The 20,086-nt window shown below is 43.6% G+C and overlaps 1 protein-coding gene across 1 annotated transcript in view; it reads left to right on the top strand.

The window, feature by feature from the left end:
* The first annotated feature begins 17,202 nt into the window (after positions 1-17,202).
* Positions 17,203-20,086, top strand: part of card14 (caspase recruitment domain family, member 14) — a 34,980-nt gene continuing 32,096 nt past the window's right edge. Inside the window, exons 1-3 of the mRNA XM_079682295.1 lie at positions 17,203-17,641; positions 18,226-18,363; positions 18,451-18,776. Coding sequence (XP_079538421.1) covers positions 17,428-17,641; positions 18,226-18,363; positions 18,451-18,776 — 678 coding nt within the window. The 5' untranslated portion in view covers positions 17,203-17,427. The remainder of the gene's footprint in view (positions 17,642-18,225; positions 18,364-18,450; positions 18,777-20,086) is intronic.

The following is a 20,086-nucleotide window of genomic DNA, read 5'->3' on the forward strand; positions in this document are numbered from 1 at the left end:
ACATATTCTCAATGTGTGGGACGCAGGACAAATAATAAAAATGCTGTGTGTGCAGTCCCGCACAGTGCGGGACACCTGGTCACCCACACACACGGTTCTGCCCCTCACACACACACGCTTCAAATCAAGTTGCATAAATGCTTGAGCTACGTTTTTATTATAATTTGTTACGACCCTGGGTCGTTAGGTCATGTGTGGACATTTTTCCCTCCTGTGTCTATGAGTGTGTGTGTGTGTGTGTGTGTGTGTGTGTGTGTGTGTGTGTGTGTGTGTGTGTGTGTGTGTGTGTGTGTGTGTGTGTGTGTGTGTGTGTGTGTGTGTGTGTGTGTGTGTGTGTGTGTGTGTGTGTGTGTGTTTCTGTGTGTGTGTTTCTGTGTGTGAGCAACAGGTGGTGCTACCTTCAACCTGCTGATTGGCAGTGGCGTTTTCTCCTGGAGGCCAAGGGAAGCCAGGCTTCCCCTGTTTTTTCGGATTGTAGTTATAATTTTAATAAATAAATAAAAACACTTCGTTTAGTTTCGGAAATGCATTGTTGTGTGTTGCTGCCGGCCCGTCTCTCCCCCATTCTCATTGAGTATTTTACAAATAGTGAAACAGCGCCCCTCTAGATGTTATGGTGAAACAGTAGATTGCACTCTCTGTTGCGAGAGGAGGCCAGCCGAAATTTGCTTTCCTTGGTGAAAAAAAATGGAGGGATTGACCAATCAGATGAGGCTCACGTCATGTCCCTGCCAACCTGTGATTGGTCAGGGCCATGCCAAGGGAAGCCAGAGGCGGCTGGCTTCCCTTGCCTCACAATCCAATCAAATTGCATCAATTTAGTGGTGCAGTGACGCGTCCCAAAAAGCGGAAGTAAGCTGCGCCCGGTTTCCCTCGACAAAAAAGCAATGGGATTTCTCCATAGGATTTTGGAAAATAGCTCGAAAAAAGGTCAGTGGAAAACGAACCTGTTCGGTAAATGCACGTTTTGTTCAGTCGGATAATATCCACATGTCTACCCTAATTTTATAATTTTCGAATGATAAATCTAATCGATAGAAGATAGATAGCGTCACTGCACCACTTACACCGCCGTTAGAAAGTAGCAAGCAACTGAAGCAAGTGCAATTATGGAGGGTGGAGATTTGGAGTATTTAATCAAAAATAATTGGACTAAACTTCCGCTGCAGCAGCAACAACAAATACAATCTGATGACAGGCCAATGCCCAAACTGGAGCCGTTTACAGCGAGGAACAAAGGAGCAAACCGGACGTAAAACGTTAAAGGTCTCCTGATTTAGTTTGTGAATGAATGCTTATTAGAGTTTCGGCTGGAGAGTGCGTGCGGACCTGTCGGTCAGATAACAGGCGTGTGTAAGTCCTGCATCTGTATGATACAAATGTGTGTAAAATGATACCGGGCGCTGTAATCACTCATCTGGTTACGTTATTACATTGACCACCACACCCCCCCCCCCACCCCAAAAGAAAGGACGTATTATTGGCTTCCCCTAATTTTTTCCCCACGCCACGCTACTGCTGATTGGTCCACCTGAAGAAGAGAGGATATTTAACTGCAGCCGTGCAGTTCCTTGGCCTCTCCGACTAGACTTCTCCTACTCCCAACACACATCTGTGCTGCGATGTCTGTCCTGTTACACTGATTGCTTATTTATACCGTATGCCGGTCCTTTCTCCCGTGTTGTGAGACTGTGTAAAAAAGCTACTAAACCTGTCTTTGTTAGACACGCTTTATTTATTTTGCTTAGGAGTGCAAAACCCTTTCTTTTTTCCTTCTGGATAATTCGTTTTCTCCTGTTTTTTGCATTAGAGTAGGTCAGATTTTTGTACGTTTATTTTTCTCATTTGATAGGTAAGATTTTTGTTTTAAAAGCTTTCTTTGTTTTGTGGTTTTGCTACTCCGATGTGTAATAATTTTGGGTAAATAAATGTACCAAACGCTTTCTCTGTTTTGGCGTCCGTGTTCTTGGGAGTGGGAAAAGTGGGGAGAGTGCATTTTATGCTGCGCCTAGGTTTCCCTAGGTCTGGGCGTAACAAATTACTTTGAAGTCTGCCTATGTTTTCGTCATTATTACAACAAACACACACTTGCAACTGATAACACTGGCAATGATTTTAGATGAATTAGACTATTAAAAAAAGAAATCATGCTTCAAATAAGTGGGGGTACGGCGTACCCCCGCGTCCAACGCCCACTACACCACTGTATGTAAGCAAGGAGAATAAGAACATACCATGTGGTCCAGCTGGAGTCTCATCTGCCTCCTGACCCCTGCCTCTGTCCCTCTTTCTGACACTTCATCTTTATTACTCATACATTTCTTCTTCTTCACTAATGTCTTCATCTCCTCCCGGCTTCCTCCTGCTCTGACCCTCCTGGTCTCTTCATCTCTCTTTTCCTTTTCCTCTTTCTGTTCGTCCTGATCACTTCTCAGATATGTCTTTTTGTTGTTGAATCACTCCAGCTACTCTGGCCTGCAAGAGTCTACTTGTGAAAAGCACTGGTCCATGTATAACTTTACACGTTAGGGCCATGTAGCTAAGTAGCATATAATAAATATAACATAAGAAAGTATTTATCAAACGCACACAGGCAGCTGTGTTTAGATCCAGTTTGACGGTAAAGGCTGTATGGTATAATTTAGCTGGCCTCGGTGCCGGGTGTCAGCGAACAGATCCGGCCTTTCTGCGCGACTATCACTCAAATGCGGGACATATTCTCAATGTGTGGGACGCAGGACAAATAATAAAAATGCTGTGTGTGCAGTCCCGCACAGTGCGGGACACCTGGTCGCCCTACACACACGGTTCTGCCCCTCACACACACACGCTTCAAATCAAGTTGCATAACTGCTTGAGCTACGTTTTTATTATAATTTGTTACGACCCTGGGTCGTTAGGTCATGTGTGGACATTTTTCCCTCCTGTGTCTATGTGTGTGTGTGTGTGTGTGTGTGTGTGTGTGTGTGTGTGTGTGTGTGTGTGTGTGTGTGTGTGTGTGTGTGTGTGTGTGTGTGTGTGTGTGTGAGAGCAACAGGTGGTGCTCGTTAAGCTGATTAGCTACCTTCAACCTGCTGATTGGTCCACCTGAAGAAGAGAGGATATTTAACTGCAGCCGTGCAGTTCCTCGGCCTCTCTCTGACTAGACTTCTCCTACTCCCAACACACATCTGTGCTGTGATGTCTGTCCTGTTACACTGATTGCTTATTTATACCGTATGCCGGTCCTTTCTCCCGTGTTGTGAGACTGTGTAAAAAAGCTACTAAACCTGTCTTTGTTAGACACGCTTTATTTATTTTGCTTAGGAGTGCAAAACCCTAGTGATGGTAAAATGAAGCTTTGAATGAAGCGTCGAACCACTTGGACAATTGTGTCGGAAATAGGTTCATTTCTCGAAGCTTCAGTTACAGCGACCTCTCCTGGCGAAGTGCAAGGCTGCAGTGGGTTTAACGCATCTTTGCCTTGAAAAATATTCGATACACACACTAAGACTGAATATCATGTTCTATTTGCAATTAAAGATTGATAATAGTGTGTATTGGGTTATTGAGAAGAGACTAGAGAGTGCTTGAAATCTTTTTGGGCGGAGAGGGCCTTTTATCAGTTATTAAAGTTGAAAAGCAATGATTAAAAGTTTAACTATTCCGAGCTTTGAACCAGCTGCGCGGAGGATATCGCCGTATCCTGGCCGACGGCTCTATCCACTGGGCTATCAATTCCTTAGACAAGCAAAGTGTTTTTATACTACTCATTGTCTTTTTGTTCACAACTTCTCCACATTTCGAAGTGTTTCACGAGCCAGAACGACCTATTTTTCTTCCTGGCTTGCTCTATAATGATCCAATTCAAATGCAATGCCAACAACAACAACAACTCAACAGCAACAATGCAAACTACGACAACAACCCACACATTGCGCATTGTTTAGAGCGGTTATAAAGTGTTGAAGCGCTCAAATTTGAAACTGTTTCAACCTGTCACCTGTCAGAATCGAGACGAGGCAGTGCATTGAATCACCTGATTGGACGGCGAACCAGTGAGTTGATTCATTCAGGAAATGAAGCATTTGCTGGTTCGGACGTCACATGTCACGTGATTTGAAGCAGTTGCTGCTTCGGACGTCACATGTCACGTGATTTGAAGCAAGCTTCGAAGCACTGCTTCTATGGAATACGAAGTCCAGGGTTGAAGCTCCGTTCAAAGCTTCAGTGTCAAACTGCCATCACTACAAAACCCTTTCTTTTTTCCTTCTGGATAATTCGTTTTCTCCTGTTTTTTGCATTAGAGTAGGTAAGATTTTTGTACGTTTATTTTTCTCATTTGATAGGTAACATTTTGTGTTAAAAGCTTTCTTTGTTTTGTGGTTTTGCTACTCCGGTGTGTAATAATTTTGGGTAAATACATTTACCAAACGCTTTCTCTGTTTTGGCGTCCGTGTTCCTCGGAGTGGGAAAAGTGGGGAGAGTGCATTTTATGCTGCGCCTTAACATATTTGGGGGCTCGTTCATCCGGTCTTTCTGTTCTTGTCATCGGGTAGGGTAAGCATGGCTATTTCCTATTCTCGTACATTCTATGTTTCTGGTTGACAGTTTGTCTGTTTGGAATTCACAATGGAGAGTCAATTAGAATTGTTTACTCAGGAACCCTCCATTGAGATACTAGATAACTGCACGGTAGCAGATTTAGTGTTAATTGCACAGTTCTATGATGTGTTTGTGCCTACAAAAACAAAAAAACAGGAGTCAAAAGACCTGTTGTATGCAAAACTAGTCGAAAAGGGTGTGTTTGAGGAGAAAGTTCAAACACATGAAGTGGATGATCTCGCAGGTTTTTCCTCCCCACTCCAAGGCCTGCCTTCTCAAGCTTGGATGTAGGTAGAGGAGCTACAGCTGACTCTGCGCATCAGGGAGATAGAGCTGAGACACAAGGAGCTGGAGGTGGAAACCATGCATATACGGGTTAAAGCTCTGGGGATAGAGCGGGGAGTTGCTCTACCTTCCAGTTCATCACCTACCCATAGACCACACACAAATTCCCATGATGACAGTTTTGATGGGAGTAGGCAAATAACATTAGTCCCACCGTTCAGGGAAACAGAGGTAGACACATACTTTAATGCCTTTGAATGCATCGCTGGTATGCTACAGTGGCCTAGGAGAGTGTGGCCTCTGTTGTTACATTACAAGTTCCCAGTTACCAATTAACGGTGTTGATCTGATCCTGGGTAATGATTTGGCTGGGAAGAAAGTTTTTCCGTCACCCGAAGTGGTTAATGATCCAGCTATGATCACATGTGTGTCTGAGTCCACTGCGTTGGATTCGGTTCAGCTGTTCCCTGTGTGTGCTGTAACTCGTGCCATGTCCCGAAAACTAGGTGACGTAGTGGATCTGAGTGACTCTTTTATGAGTGACTCCGATCCACTGGCAGAGGGTCAAGAGAAAATATCTGTTTCCGTAGAGCTTCAGCCTGACGACAAACCCCTTCAACTTTCAGTGGATAAAGATCAATTGATTAAAGCACAGAAATCTGACAGTACATTGTCGTCCTGACGATCCTTTGAAAATGACAAAACGGGTGAAAGATCAGTGTCTTACGTATTTGATGATGGTGTTCTGATGCGCCGCTGGTCGCCTAGCTCAGGTTGTACGCAGGAGTCTAGGTACCAAATTGTAGTTCCACAGCCGTTTCGTTTACAAGTGTTGAGTTTGGCACATGATCATACTCTCTCCGGTCATTTAGGAGTCCGGAAAACCTACCAGCGGGTTCTCCGTTATTTTTTCTGGCCTGGACTTAAATCAGACGTTGCTAAATTCTGTCGTTCTTGCCATACCTGTCAGATGTCTGGTAAGCCAAACCAGGTAATTCCAAAAGCCCCTCTTAGACCGATCCCCGTCATGGGAGAGCCTTTTGAGCATGTTATTATTGACTGTGTCGGGGCCGTTACCTAAAACAAAATCCGGTAATCAATCAATTCTTACGCTGATGGGCGCAGCTACTTGTTACCCGGAGGCGGTACCGCTGCGTTCGTTAAAGGCTCGCTCTATTGTGAAAGTGTTGTTAAAATTTTTCTCCACATTTGGCCTCCCAAAAAACATCCAAAGTGACCAGGGATCGAATTTTATGTCCAAAGTATTCGTGCAGGTCATGTCAGAGCTAGATATCGGACACCGTACGTCAAGTGCGTACCATCCAGAGAGTCAAGGCGCGTTAGAAAGGTTCCATCAGACGCTAAAAAGCATGCTTCGCAAATTTTGCACCGAAAATAATCGTGAGTGGGATGAGGGTTTACCGTTGTTATTGTTCGCTATAAGAGAGACAGTACAGGAGTCTTTAGGATTCAGTCCGGCCGATTTGGTTTTTGGCCACACTGTGCGTGGCCCGCTGCGTCTGTTGAGGGAGAACTGGCTCTCCGATAAGTTAAAGAAAAAAGACAACATTTTGGACTTTGTCAGTTCATTTAAAGAAAGGCTACATCATGCCTGTGATTTGGCCCGTGAGTCACTCCGGACCTCCCAGTCTAAGATGAAATCCCGGTATGACAAAAAGACATTTGCGCGGGAGTTTCAAATCGGTGACAAGGTATTAGTTCTGCTACCCGTTGTTGGTTCGGCCCTTCAAGCAAAGTTTTCCGGCCCGTATGAGGTTGGCCGTAATCTCAGTGGAACGGATTATATGATCCGTACTCCGGATCGTAGAAAAAAAACTCGGGTGTGTCACATAAACATGCTTAAAATGTACGTTGATCGTGAAAGTGGCGCTGCTCAATCTCCGATGGTAGCGCCTATTGCCTCTGTGTCTCACTCAGCCACCGATCGCCTCTGTGTCTGTTACTCAACCACCTTACAGCCCCAGTGATGATGGGCTGAGTGACAAGCGTGCTTCTGTGTCCTGTGCGCGCCTCGGTAATTCAGCCATATTGTCCGATCTTAATGAACATCTAAAACATCTGCCTTACTCGCCCCAGGCTGATATTCGCAGGCTCATTGGAAATTATCCGAGTTTGTTTGGGGATACTCGTACTCAAACGACTGTATTGGCTCATGATATTGAGGTAGGCGAACACAAGCCTATTAAGCAGCATGCCTATCGTGTCAACCCAGCTAAGCGAGAATGAATGCGTCAGGAAGTGAAGTATCTCGTTGAACACGGTCTTGCCGTTCCAAGCAATAGCCCGTGGAGTTCACCATCGCTCCTGGTCCCTAAGCCTGATAAGACGCCGCGTTTTTGTAACGATTACCGTAAATTAAATGCCGTTACAAAACCAGATTCCTTCCCGCTTCCACGGATGGATGACTGTGTGGACCGTGTGGGTTCTGCTAAATATGTCACAAAGTTGGACCTCCTAAAGGGATATTGGCAGGTTCCCCTCACTAAGCGTGCTGCTGAAATCAGTGCATTTGTCACACCAGACTGTTTTTTGGAGTACACGGTTATGCCGTTTGGGTTGAGAAATGCACCTGCCACTTTCCAGCGGCTGATGAGTAGGGTTTTATGTGGGGTTGGGAACTGCGAAGTTTATCTGGATGATATTGTGGCCTATTCATATACCTGGCTTGAGCATCTGAAGACTGAGCGAAATATTTGATCGTTTGCGTTCAGCTTCACTCACTCAATTTGGCTAAATGTGAGTTTGGGAAGGCTATAGTGACGTATTTGGGTAAGCAAGTGGGACAAGGTCAGGTGTGCCCTGTGGCTGTCAAGGTACAGGCTTTTATAGATGTCGCACCCCCCCAGACGCGCCGTGAGCTCCGACGTTTTTTGGGGATGGCCGGCCATTATCGCGCTTTTTGCAGAAATTACTCTGATATTGTGGCTCCCTTGACGGGTTTAGCAAGTCCTAAAGTCCCTTTCCGGTGGTCATCGTTATGTCAGTTGGCTTTAGAGGCCGCAAAGGCGGTCCTCTGCAGTGCCCCGGTACTTGCTGCTCCAAACTTCATTCGCCCTTTTAAGTTGGAGGTAGACGCGAGTGCACTAGGTGCGGGCGCAGTACTTCTGCAGGAGGATGAGCGGGACATTGATCATCTGGTCTGTTACTTCTCGAAGAAGCTCAAGAAACACCAGCTTCATTACAGCACCATCGAAAAAGAGGCACTAGCTTTACTTTTGGCGTTACAGCACTTCGAGGTAGGGTCGAGATCTGTGCCAACTGTGATTTTCTCTGATCACAATCCTCTCGTGTTTCTATCTCGGATGCAGAACAGCAGCCACCGCCTTATGCGTTGGTCCCTTTTGCTACAGGATTTTAACGTCCAAATTTGCTACAAGAAGGGGGTTGATAATGTTATGGCTGATGCTCTGTCCAGGTCCCTGTGAATCTAACATTTCTTTAGGGGGAAATGTTTGATTTTTAGTTGGGGGGTGTGTGTGTGTGTGTGTGTGTGTGTGTGTGTGTGTGTGTGTGTGTGTGTGTGTGTGTGTGTGTGTGTGTGTGTGTGTGTGTGTGTGTGTGTGTGTGTGTGTGTGTGTGTGTGTGTGTGTGTGTGTGTGTGTGTGTGTGTGTGTGTGTGTGTGTGTGTGTGTGTGTGTGTGTGTGTGTGTGTGTGTGTGTGTGTGTCTTCAACCTGCTGATTGGTCCACCTGAAGAAGAGATGATATTTAACTGCAGCCGTGCAGTTCCTTGGCCTCTCCGACTAGACTTCTCCTACTCCCAACCAGTGTTGGGTGTAACGCGTTACAAAAGTAACGGAGTTACAGTAATATATTACTTTTTGCTGTAACGAAGTAATGTAACGCATTACTAATGAAATGTGGGTAATATATTACCCGTTACAATGCTCAGTAACGCAGTTACAACACATTTTAACCCGAAATTAAATGGTGTTTTGTTTTTTAAGAAGCGAGACATTGCGACACCGGACAAATTGTGCGGGTAGATTAGTAAACCTGGTGTTTACCCTTCAGGCTTCGCGTTGAGATCTTCGGGGAAGTTGAACGTTATGCAACCATTCAAAAAAGAGAACGTAGCGAAAAATACTAACAACAAATTGTGTCAGGTGCGCGTGACCTGCTCCGCTGCGCGTGCATCATTTCCAAAGTGCTTCCACAGCAGTGACACACATCTGATCTGTGGATAATCATTTATACGAAAATGGTTAAAGCAACCATCACTAAACGCCAGCAACACTGCATCTACTGCAGACAGTAGCAACAGGTCAGATGCGGACATCACGTTACCCTCCGTTGTGGACACTAGCTTACTCCCGCCTGACTCGCCGGCCCCGGAGCAGCAGTCTTCGTCGCCCGAAACTACGCCGCCCCTCTGCGGCCCGCAGGTGCCAGGTATATCTAAACAACTACCCGCCTGTACAGTGGGGTAAGGTGGTCATTTTGCAGCTTGTGGTATAAAAATAGACAATGGCTAGAATATTCATGTGAAAATAGTACCATATTCGGACATGCCTGTACAAATGTTGGGTCAAAAATAATGCATACAATAGCACAGATGCCTTCACCACGAATGGCTACAAAAATATCTCATATCCCAAGCTTATTATCAACGAGCTGATGTTGCAGCTGAAATGTTCTCCAGGTCACAAAGTCAACCTCACATGATGATGTGATACCAGTTTTCAAGAGCAGTAAATTCTCTTCCCAGCGTAGGCCTATATGATGGGACCAAGGTGATGATGTAGTAGGCTACATGGTTTTAATAATACTTTTGCCTTTCAATGTTTGCCATTTCAAACCATGAGCATGGTTTAAATAATATTTGCCTTGATTTACAATATGTTAACCTTCATTATAGTCCTTGACAGCGGTCTGTAGGCTACTGCTGTATTAACAACGTGTCACATGTTAAGAATTTACAATCAGAATCGAGTATTCAACTAAGCCCTGTAATACAAGTTGTTAGTAGCCTTAAGGGCCTACACAGTTGTTATGCTATACCACATTGCCCTTCACTGGATGCATAATGAGCTGCACTAAACTACATTTTAGCATTTAAAATACCTAGCTATTCTTTTGCGGTTATTTTGGTGAAAGTAACTAAAAAGTAACTAAAGTAGTGTAACTCATTACATTTCAGAGACAGTAATATTGTAATGTAACTTATTACTTTCAAAAGAGAGTAATAAGTAATATGTAATATATTACATTTTGGAAGTAACTTGCCCAACACTGCTCCCAACACACATCTGTGCTGCGATGTCTGTCCTGTTACACTGATTGCTTATTTATACCGTATGCCGGTCCTTTCTCCCGTGTTGTGAGACTGTGTAAAAAAGCTACTAAACCTGTCTTTGTTAGACACGCTTTATTTATTTTGCTTAGGAGTGCAAAACCCTTTCTTTTTTCCTTCTGGATAATTCGTTTTCTCCTGTTTTTTGCATTAGAGTAGGTAAGATTTTTGTACGTTTATTTTTCTCATTTGATAGGTAAGATTTTTGTTTTAAAAGCTTTCTTTGTTTTGTGGTTTTGCTACTCCGGTGTGTAATAATTTTGGGTAAATAAATGTACCAAACGCTTTCTCTGTTTTGGCGTCCGTGTTCTTGGGAGTGGGAAAAGTGGGGAGAGTGCATTTTATGCTGCGCCTAGGTTCCCCTAGGTCTGGGCGTAACAAATTACTTTGAAGTCTGCCTATGTTTTCGTCATTATAACACACTTGCAACTGATAACACTGGCAATGATTTTAGATGAATTAGACTATTAAAAAAAGAAATCATGCTTCAAATAAGTGGGGGTACGGCGTACCCCCGCGTCCAACGCCCACTACACCACTATCAAGGAGAATAAGAACATACCATGTGGTCCAGCTGGAGTCTCATCTGCCTCCTGACCCCTGCCTCTGTCCCTCTTTCTGACACTTCATCTTTATTACTCATACATTTCTTCTTCTTCACTAATGTCTTCATCTCCTCCCGGCTTCCTCCTGCTCTGACCCTCCTGGTCTCTTCATCTCTCTTTTCCTTTTCCTCTTTCTGTTCGTCCTGATCACTTCTCAGATATGTCTTTTTGTTGTTGAATCACTCCAGCTACTCTGGCCTGCAAGAGTCTACTTGTGAAAAGCACTGGTCCATGTATAACTTTACACGTTAGGACCATGTAGCTAAGTAGCATATAATAAATATAACATAAGAAAGTATTTATCAAACGCACACAGGCAGCTGTGTTTAGATCCAGTTTGACGGTAAAGGCTGTATGGTATAATTTAGCTGGCCTCATTGCTGTGATGTGTAATTTACGTGGATTTAATAGTACCGCATAGTTTAGCAAGTAAAGTGATCGATCTCCCAGCTAGCGCTGCCTGCTTAGTATTTTGCAATGTAACGTCCCAAACAGCGACCGTCTGTTAAACGCTATCGATTCAAACGGCAGCGTTTTATTAATATTTTGTTTCAAGCTCTCGTCTTTAGTAAAACAAAACTAGTGGAAGAGAAATGCTCCCAGGGGAAGCTGATCCACCTTCAGGTGCTGGGACAGCTCGTTCCCTCTCTGCAGCTGTGTGAGCCGCGGTCTGTGTGAACGCCGCTCCGCAGTTTAATGCAGGGCCGTAACTACGTTTTTAACGGGCCTAAAATTATATTTAAAATGATTCACTTTTAATTAATGTACTGCTTGTTTCGTTGCTTGAGAAGCTTGTGGAAATAGGGTAGGTTTGTTTCTACAAGTACAGTTTTAGGGAAACAAAAGTTAGGGGGGCAGCTGGGGGGGCAAGGCTCTACAGTGGGGGAGCAGCTGCCCCCCTGTAGATCCGCCCCTGCTTTCGCCATCTTGTAACATGGCTGTTAGGACTTTCCACAGCACCGGAGGCCCCTAAAGATTTGAACTAGCAGCATAGATTCACAGGCCCCTGGAGCATAGCCAGAGCAGCAACTTGTACAAAGAACTCAGTCTCCCATTACTCGATCTCTATCTTACAAATGCCTCGCCTCAATATCTGACCTAAATCTAAACTCCGACACACCAAACCTGCATTTGTACATTATCATAGATTACAGGCACTTCCTAGAAGATTCTCTCATCTATAGAGAAATTAAAGATACATTTTTCTTATAAGGGAAAATTGCACCTGTTCTGTCAAAGTAGATGCGGGCCAATTTGCGTTGTTATCTTTTCTTTTACAATTGTGACCTGTAAAGTCATATAATTATGTCCAGCCAACACCCAGTTATTTCAATTGCATATTGGCTTGCAACATACTTCATAGAGCAGAGTTTCGGTGTTATGATTCACCAACACTCAACAGGCTGTTGTTATACAGTATATAGCAGCAGAGTTCCGGCTATCGGCAGCACACTGTCAAAAATACAGTATATCACCGTCTAAAGTAAGCGACTGCTTTTATAAAACTGTCATCAAGCATGGCAGCCAAAAAGTTACTGGCACATTCATATTTAAATAGTCTTTTGTTAATTAATAATAATGTTCACAATAAAACAGTTCCTTGTAAGCTAGCTGGCGAGGTGGTTTCTATGGAACGTACAGTGGTAGCTAACTTAAAGCTGGTGTGTTACAGTCTATAACAGGCATGGGCAAACTAAGGCCTGCGGGCCATATACGGCCCGTTGGGCTTTTTAATCCGGCCCGCCCAATATTGGTACAAAATTGTCCAAATTATAGTAAAGACCGCATTCATTTTGCCTTTTTTCCTGCAATACCCGACATTTCAGTTGATCCCACTAGATGGCGCACTCTAGACACAATTTACCTTTTCTTAGTCGGTAACGGCAAGATCTAAGAACCAAATACGTCACGCTTACATCGGAGGAGGTCGAGATTAACCTGAGCAATAACAGTTCATGGCAAGTACAGCTAAATACAAGTTGTAACAAGCAGTAGCGCTGAGCAAAGTGACTAGAACGCGACCACACACTTATTAAAAACACTTATATAAAGTCAAGCAACACTAACCAGGCTTAGTGTGATTCTGTTTATTTTACCTTACTTTTATGACCATCCGTTCACTGTTATTGACCATTGTGAAGAGCAGGCAGACGGTTTCCTGTTGTTTTGTATTATTGCAGCTATCGGATGGAATCAATACATGGGCTACATGTGGCCATCACAAGTAAAATAATAACGAAAACTACGCCGGTAAAATATGCGTGTAGAATACGGCTTATGCCACAATATGATAGCAACAAGTAGTCAAGATAGTCTGATTAGCTTGGACGAGCAGCGCTCGGTAAATGCTGCTGAAACACATAATAAACAATGCAACACGGCACTCTGGAGAAAAGTATAAGGCTGGAGAAGTCGTTCTTTAATTTAATCTGGCTTCGTATGATTAAAAACTATGATAGAAGGTCATGATGCTCTCTATGGAGCACCTGTAGAAGGTCAGGATGCTCTCTATGGAGCACCTGTAGAAGGTCAGGATGCTCTCTATGGAGCACCTGTAGAAGGTCAGGATCCTCTCTATGGTGCACCTGTAGAAGGTCAGGATGCTCTCTATTGTGCACCTGTAGAAGGTCAGGATGCTCTCTATGGAGCACCTGTAGAAGGTCAGGATGCTCTCTATGGTGCACCTGTAGAAGGTCAGGATCCTCTCTATGGTGCACCTGTAGAAGGTCAGGATCCTCTCTATGGTGCACCTGTAGAAGTTGCAGAGTATCCTGGAGTCCATTTTGAACCTCCTCAGCCTGCGGAGAAAGAAGAGCTGTTTTGGTGATGGTGTTTGTGTGATGAGTCCATGTCAGGTCCTCAGTGATGTGGGCACCGAAGCTGCTGACTCTCTCCACCATTGATGGCGATGGGGGCGTGTCCCTCTCTCTGCTGCTTCCTGTAATCCACAATCAGCTCCTTTGTTTTGCTGACGTTGAGATGGAGGTTGTTATCCTGGCACCAAGATGTCAGGTTTTCGACCTCCTCTCTGTGCGCCGTCTCGTCGCCGTCAGTGATCTGGCCGATGACGGTCGTGTCGTCAGCAAACTTCACGATGGTGTTGGAGCTGTGTGTGGCCACGCAGTCGTGAGTGAACAGGGAGTAGAGGAGAGGGCTGAGCACGCAGCCTTGAGGGGATCCGGTGTTGAGGATCAGGGTGGAGGATTTGATGTTTCCCACCCACACTGCCTGGGGTCTGCCCATCAGGAAGTTCAGGATCCAGTCACAGAGGGCCCTGTTCACTATTTTATGTTAATTTCAGTTTTTTTTCCAGGCTGTCAAGCTTTACTTTAAATAGCTAAACATGTTGTTGAGCAGGTAATATTTTCTCGAGATGGGCAGTGCATACTTGGGCTACCCAGGAGCACAACGTTATGGTCGCGTTCCGTTTTATAGCTGTTTTCAGTTTGCTTACCCTGTATCTGTTAACTGTTGCATTTTGTCAGACAGATGCAAAAAGAAAACATTAAGTCTGCTTTTTGTTATAGAGTGGATGGATGATATGGACTAAATTGCCAGAAAATGGGGCTAACCCTAACCCTAAAGGCCCGGACACACCAAGCTGACACCAAAGAACTGATACACCCCCGACTGTTGTGTCGCCTCACATCTCTGCGTCTTGGCCATTTGTCGCACTGGAAAACACTGCAAATACTTCAGCCGACGGCCAAGAAGCACGTGCGAACTGCGCATGCGTGAGTGGTAATAACTCTCCTTACCAGCAGGCGGCGGGAGTGTGTATTCGTCATTCAAAAGAAGCAGCAACTGGAAGACAGACTGCGTGATACACCGAGAGAAGAAGAACAGACTGCGTGATATAAACAAACAACAAATAGCGTGTGCGTTCCATTTTCACTCTACAACGAGAAGCTCATGGGGTTTTCCCGAACCCGTGTCGAGAGCTGGAGTTAAATGAAATCTCAGATTTGCCTTCTTAAGAGTTTGTTTGGGTCCCTCACTTCCGTTTCGCTTCTCATGCACTGATTCGCTAGCTGAACAGCCAATAAGAGTGATTTATTTTGCCGACAGCCTTTGGCCGACTGCCCAACGATTGAACATGTCGAATCGGTGGGTTTTCGGCCGAAAAAAAGGTGTCGGCACGGCTGAAAATACCCGACGGTGCGGGACACACCAATCTGAGTAGGGCGTGTCGACGCTCATCGTTGGCCTGACGCCCATCAATGGCAAAAATTGGCTTGGTGTGTCCGGCCCTTTACCCTAACCCTAAGCCAAGAGCCAAGGGCCATACAAAGTCCAGTTTAGCCAGCGATCTAATGGTGTATGCTAAGTAAAATAAATGTCAACAACAGGAACAATTATGCAACATCTAAACCTTTTAGTTTTTGTTTCTTTTTTAACAATATTGCCATAGCAAGCTAACGTTAGCTTTTTTTGTTTTTTTCAGCCAGTATAGATGTTTGTGTTTTATTTTAGGTGTGTTAGCTGAGCTTACATTTTATTTTGTGCTTTATTTTTTATGTTCTGTTGACCTCTCTTAGAAGCCCTACAACTCTGTTAATTCAATTGTTGACAGTTACTTTGTTGAACCTTTTCTTTTGGGGAAAATAAGCCCAACTTTTGAACTTTAAACCTTTGTTCCTAGGGCCTTGACTGCTTAGTCCACAACAATGTGCTATGGGGATTCGTTGTGTTACCTTTATGAGATGATATAAGGCAGATAAACATGCTTTGTACTGTTGACAGAGGCCAGGTTACAGAATACTGTATTGGGGGCAAGAGGATCATATTTTGTTCATAGTCTTTGTTGTTGGTGATGCAAATTTTGTGCAACTTGCTGCAGTGTTGATCAGTTTCATGAACTGTTAATCTTGTCATTTTTCAAGGTGCAGCGAGCATTATAGGGGCCCTATTCTGCTAATTTGTAGGTTTCATCATTATATTTTGTTCCTTACATGCTTTATAGTTCAAAAAGCTCTTTATTTTTCTCATACTGCGGGTGCTGCAGCACAGCTTTTCACCCTCTGTCTGAAACCAGAGCCCAGTCTGCTCTGATTGGTTAGCTGGCTAGCTCTGTTGTGATTGGTCAACTGCTTACAGATGTACCACCCCATAGCTCATCACAAACAATGTGTTGGAGAGCTAGCCAATAGAAGCGTGAGTGTTTATACTCTGGAGGGAACAGTTTAGCCTTTGCAGACCATTTACATGCACAGAGACCTATATACAGGGTTCCCGCGGGGTCTTAAAAAGTCTTACATTTGATAATCAGAATTTAAGGCCTTAAAAGGTCTTAAATATGATCCAACATTTTTTAAAGGTCTTTAATATGATTTAAAAGGTCTTAAAAATTATTGGATTTGAAAGGTACTTCTGTATTTTGCGATCACGTCTAAATGTGTTTTGGGGCAAATGTCCGGGCTGCAAAGTAACCAGTGGTAATAGCCTTATATAACACACTACAGGAAAGGGAAACCCCAAAAAGCCTAGAACGGCCATTTTTAATGTTGTACATGGGACGACTTCCATATATTTTTCTCTGTCACCATCGCATTTAACTGTCACCTTAATCAGCTTCCTGCCATTCCAATCTGCTTTGATCTTAAAGCACATCATCAAAATACAGGAATAGCTTTCTGCATTTCGGATCATTTTTGAGATATTCTTTCCAATTACGTCTTTACATTTCCATATTCCCCATGGCTATTGGATTTACGTCATCCCTTCCATTGTTTACCTATATAGCTTCCCTTTGTTTGCATCAACCGTCGACAGTAAGGTAGACAGTAAGTTCACCCACAGGAGCGGAAAGTTAGTCAGTGTGAGAACGCCTCTGAGCCCCCCTTCCCCCACTTTATTTCCTTCTCTCACAGAGGACTTTGCACTTCACAGCTCACTGTTCCTGTCAACGGTGTGGTATGTGTTTGCTTTACTGTGATTAGGAATTATCAAGGCGCATGGGATCTAATGTTTCTGTGTCAGGAAGAAACTTTGTTTGTGGACACCAGCTTGACTCAGAACAAATCACGCTTCACTCTTTTTGATGAAATAAGGAAGAGGTTTATGATGTCATTAGATATTGAATTAGCAGTCCAAAGCAAACAGACGTTAGTAAGCCACCAAGAGTGTGAATGGAGGAGACAATTTTTGGCTCACTCGATTAATGTTTCGTGTGTGTGTGTGTGTGTGTGTGTGTGTGTGTGTGTGTGTGTGTGTGTGTGTGTGTGTGTGTGTGTGTGTGTGTGTGTGTGTGTGTGTGTGTGTGTGTGTGTGTGTGTGTGTGTGTGTGTGTGTGTGTGTGTGTGTGTGTGTGTGTGTGTGTGTGTGTGTGTGTGTGTGTGTGTGTGTGTGTGTGTGTGTGTGTGTGTGTGTTTGTTCAGCTCTGTTTGCACCATTCTGTGTGCGTGCCAAACCTCATACAGTCCCATCACATAGGTCTTGTCTCACAGGTTTTTCCTACACGCCCACAAATAAATGCACAAATGCTTTGACACAAACACCCACAGGGCGTGGAAAGCTTGTCCCTTTTTATAGTTCTTTTCTAACGCTTCCAGTCAGACGGCTTTTTGTCTGCTTACCGGGCTCAGGGTGTGTGTTCGCTCCGTTTGCCCTCTATCTTTCAAACACACATAACACACTCAGGATGGCAGGGGAGTGTGTTCCTGAGGGTCCCAACCTAGGGGATATGGGCGAAGAGGAACTGTGGGAACTGATTAACGACAACCGCCACCGGATCTCCCTGGGGGTGAAGCCGGGCATCTTGATCCCTTACCTGAGGCAGGCCAGGGTGCTCACGGAGATGGACGAGGACGAGATCGTGTCGTGCCACAACCTCACCAACCGCAGCATGAGAACCAGTGAGATTTATGACTTGCTCGTCTTGGATTTGAAACAAAGTTAATAATCTGCCATAGGGGTTACAGAAAACATAATATGTCTCAGTTTGTAGGTAACAAGTGGATTGTTTACGTCATCTTTTACTGCACCTGTTTGTTTACACTGACTGCTTAGTGTATTGACTCCAAGAGATAGAGGATAGTCACACTTTAGGACACAAACTAATATTTATTTGCTTTAAGTATTTTCTTTCATGTTTGTCTTCTTGCTTAGTTTTATTATTATTAATATTATTGTATATGTTTTTTACTCTGATTATTGTAAATAAAACATGGTTTTGATGCGATATAAAACGATGATATATAATTGTCAGATCAAGTCTGAAATCTAGTACAATAGAGGGCTTCACTCTCCCCTTATTAAATGATGGGACCCTGTATCTCCTCTTTGATAATAACAAATCAGTTCGATTTATCTTTTCTTTGGGCAGTAATACAAAAAATGTATTTTACTTCTGTAGTGACACTTGGGGAAATACTTATGTTTGGATGAAGTCTACTGCTTTGAAGGTGAGCTATGATACTGTACATTAACATTATTCCAGGCCATATGCTGGACCTGCTGAGGACCCAGGGCAGGAATGGTGCTGTGGCCTTGCTGGAGAGCCTGATGATCCACTACCCCCCCCTGTACACCCAAGTCACTGGACGCAAACCCAGCACTGAGCCTTCAAGATTCAGTGGTCTGTAGCTTTAAGTGTTCCTGCGTTTTAAGGGAATATTTGTCTCTTTGTTTTACTTGCTTTTGACTGGTGTTGCTCTCCTGGCAGGCCTGATAAAGTACTCAGAGCTGACAGAGTATCTGGTCAGAGCAGTAACGGGGATGCAGAAGGAGCTCCAGCAGGCGCGTTACGAGGCGAGCAAGAAAAGCGCTCTCTGTGCCTCCCTGGAGCTGGAGGTCAGGCAGATCATGGAGCATGAGGAGAAGTCCAGATGCCTTCAGTCTGAAAACCAACGCATACGGAGGCAGCTGTGTTCTTTGCAGCATGAAATCACCAAGATGAAAGATGAAAAGTGTGACATGTATGTGCGATACACAGCAGCTATCGAGGATAAATCAGCTGTGAACATGCGCCTCCACGACCTCAACATACAGGTCAGTGATCCTCGATAAACTGTATCACCCTAAAACAACTCAGAAATACTTCTAATATGTTTCTCCTCCCTGAAATACAACGCTGTGATCTCAGGGGAAAATGTCAGGGCTAAAGAAATTCAATCTGCTTAATGTCAATTTAGAAGCTTATACTAAATATGCCTCGGGAGCCACTTGTGAAATGTGTTTCAGGTCTCTTGAGTGATGAGTAATTTTGGTTTTGGCTCAGGGACTACAATCTTTTAGCAGTTGCATTTTTGGAGTGTGCAGGACCCAGTGTTTTAAGAGCCAGGATCTCTCAGCCTGTGTGACATATGTTGACCGTTGTATTTAAGTCTTCTGACTTTTTTTGGACTCGGACCGAATCACAGACACAGCCCTTTAATTATTGCTCGGTATGACATGATGAGAGTGCCATGACAGAGCAGAGATCAGCACTGTATGCACAGATGTGATACTGAACATGGAGGCAGGGGTTTTGTTTTTGTTATGGCATTTTGGATTTAACTTGACAATATTTTGTGCTGATTCAATTATTTGATATTTGATCATTATGAGTTTCAAACATTTCAATTTTTGAAAGACAATGAAGCTAGTTCAAAAATGATAGTTTTTAATACATTTGACTCTATAAGCGATGAATAAATATATAAAAACAAATGTTATTAAAGAACTCAGGAAAAGATTGGTAAATACAAATATTTTCTAGCCTAGATTTATTAGAACATTTGAAATAGATCACAACAGAACAGAGGGGTTGTGAAAAGTCCAATATAAGTATACTATTATTCATACATATTTTCTCTCCTGTGTCTATGACCTTTATTTTTTATGAAAGAAACGGGAAGAAAAAAGTGGAAATATGTTTTTGTTTTCCAGGTGAATTCCTTTTCTAAGGGACTTTTGTACATTTTTTAAACAGGTGAAAAACAAGTTTGCACCCCTCCCCTTTGATTATGCTTCTCACCTGGATTTTCCCCTTTCTTTCTATTGTTTATTTTAAGACCCTTCCTATTTGTTTGCTGTGACATATGACATATGCTGAAATGGGTGGAGTCATACTTTTTAAATGAATCATTCTGTCTCTCCATATTCATACCTGTATAACATCAATGGCACACACACACAATGAAGCAACCTTTTTTTAGTAAGTACAGAGATAAATTAAAACTCACTACGAACAACTCATGAATCATTTTTGTCCTATTCAGAACATGGGGTAAATGTGGAGCCTCTTGTGGCCAATATTAGTATTACAACAAAATGCAAAAAAATAGACCTGCCAAAACATGTTTAGCACCAGTTTACCA

The sequence above is a fragment of the Notothenia rossii genome (genome assembly GCF_949606895.1).
Source record: "Notothenia rossii genome assembly, chromosome: 1".
NCBI classification, from domain to species: Eukaryota; Metazoa; Chordata; class Actinopteri; order Perciformes; family Nototheniidae; genus Notothenia; species Notothenia rossii.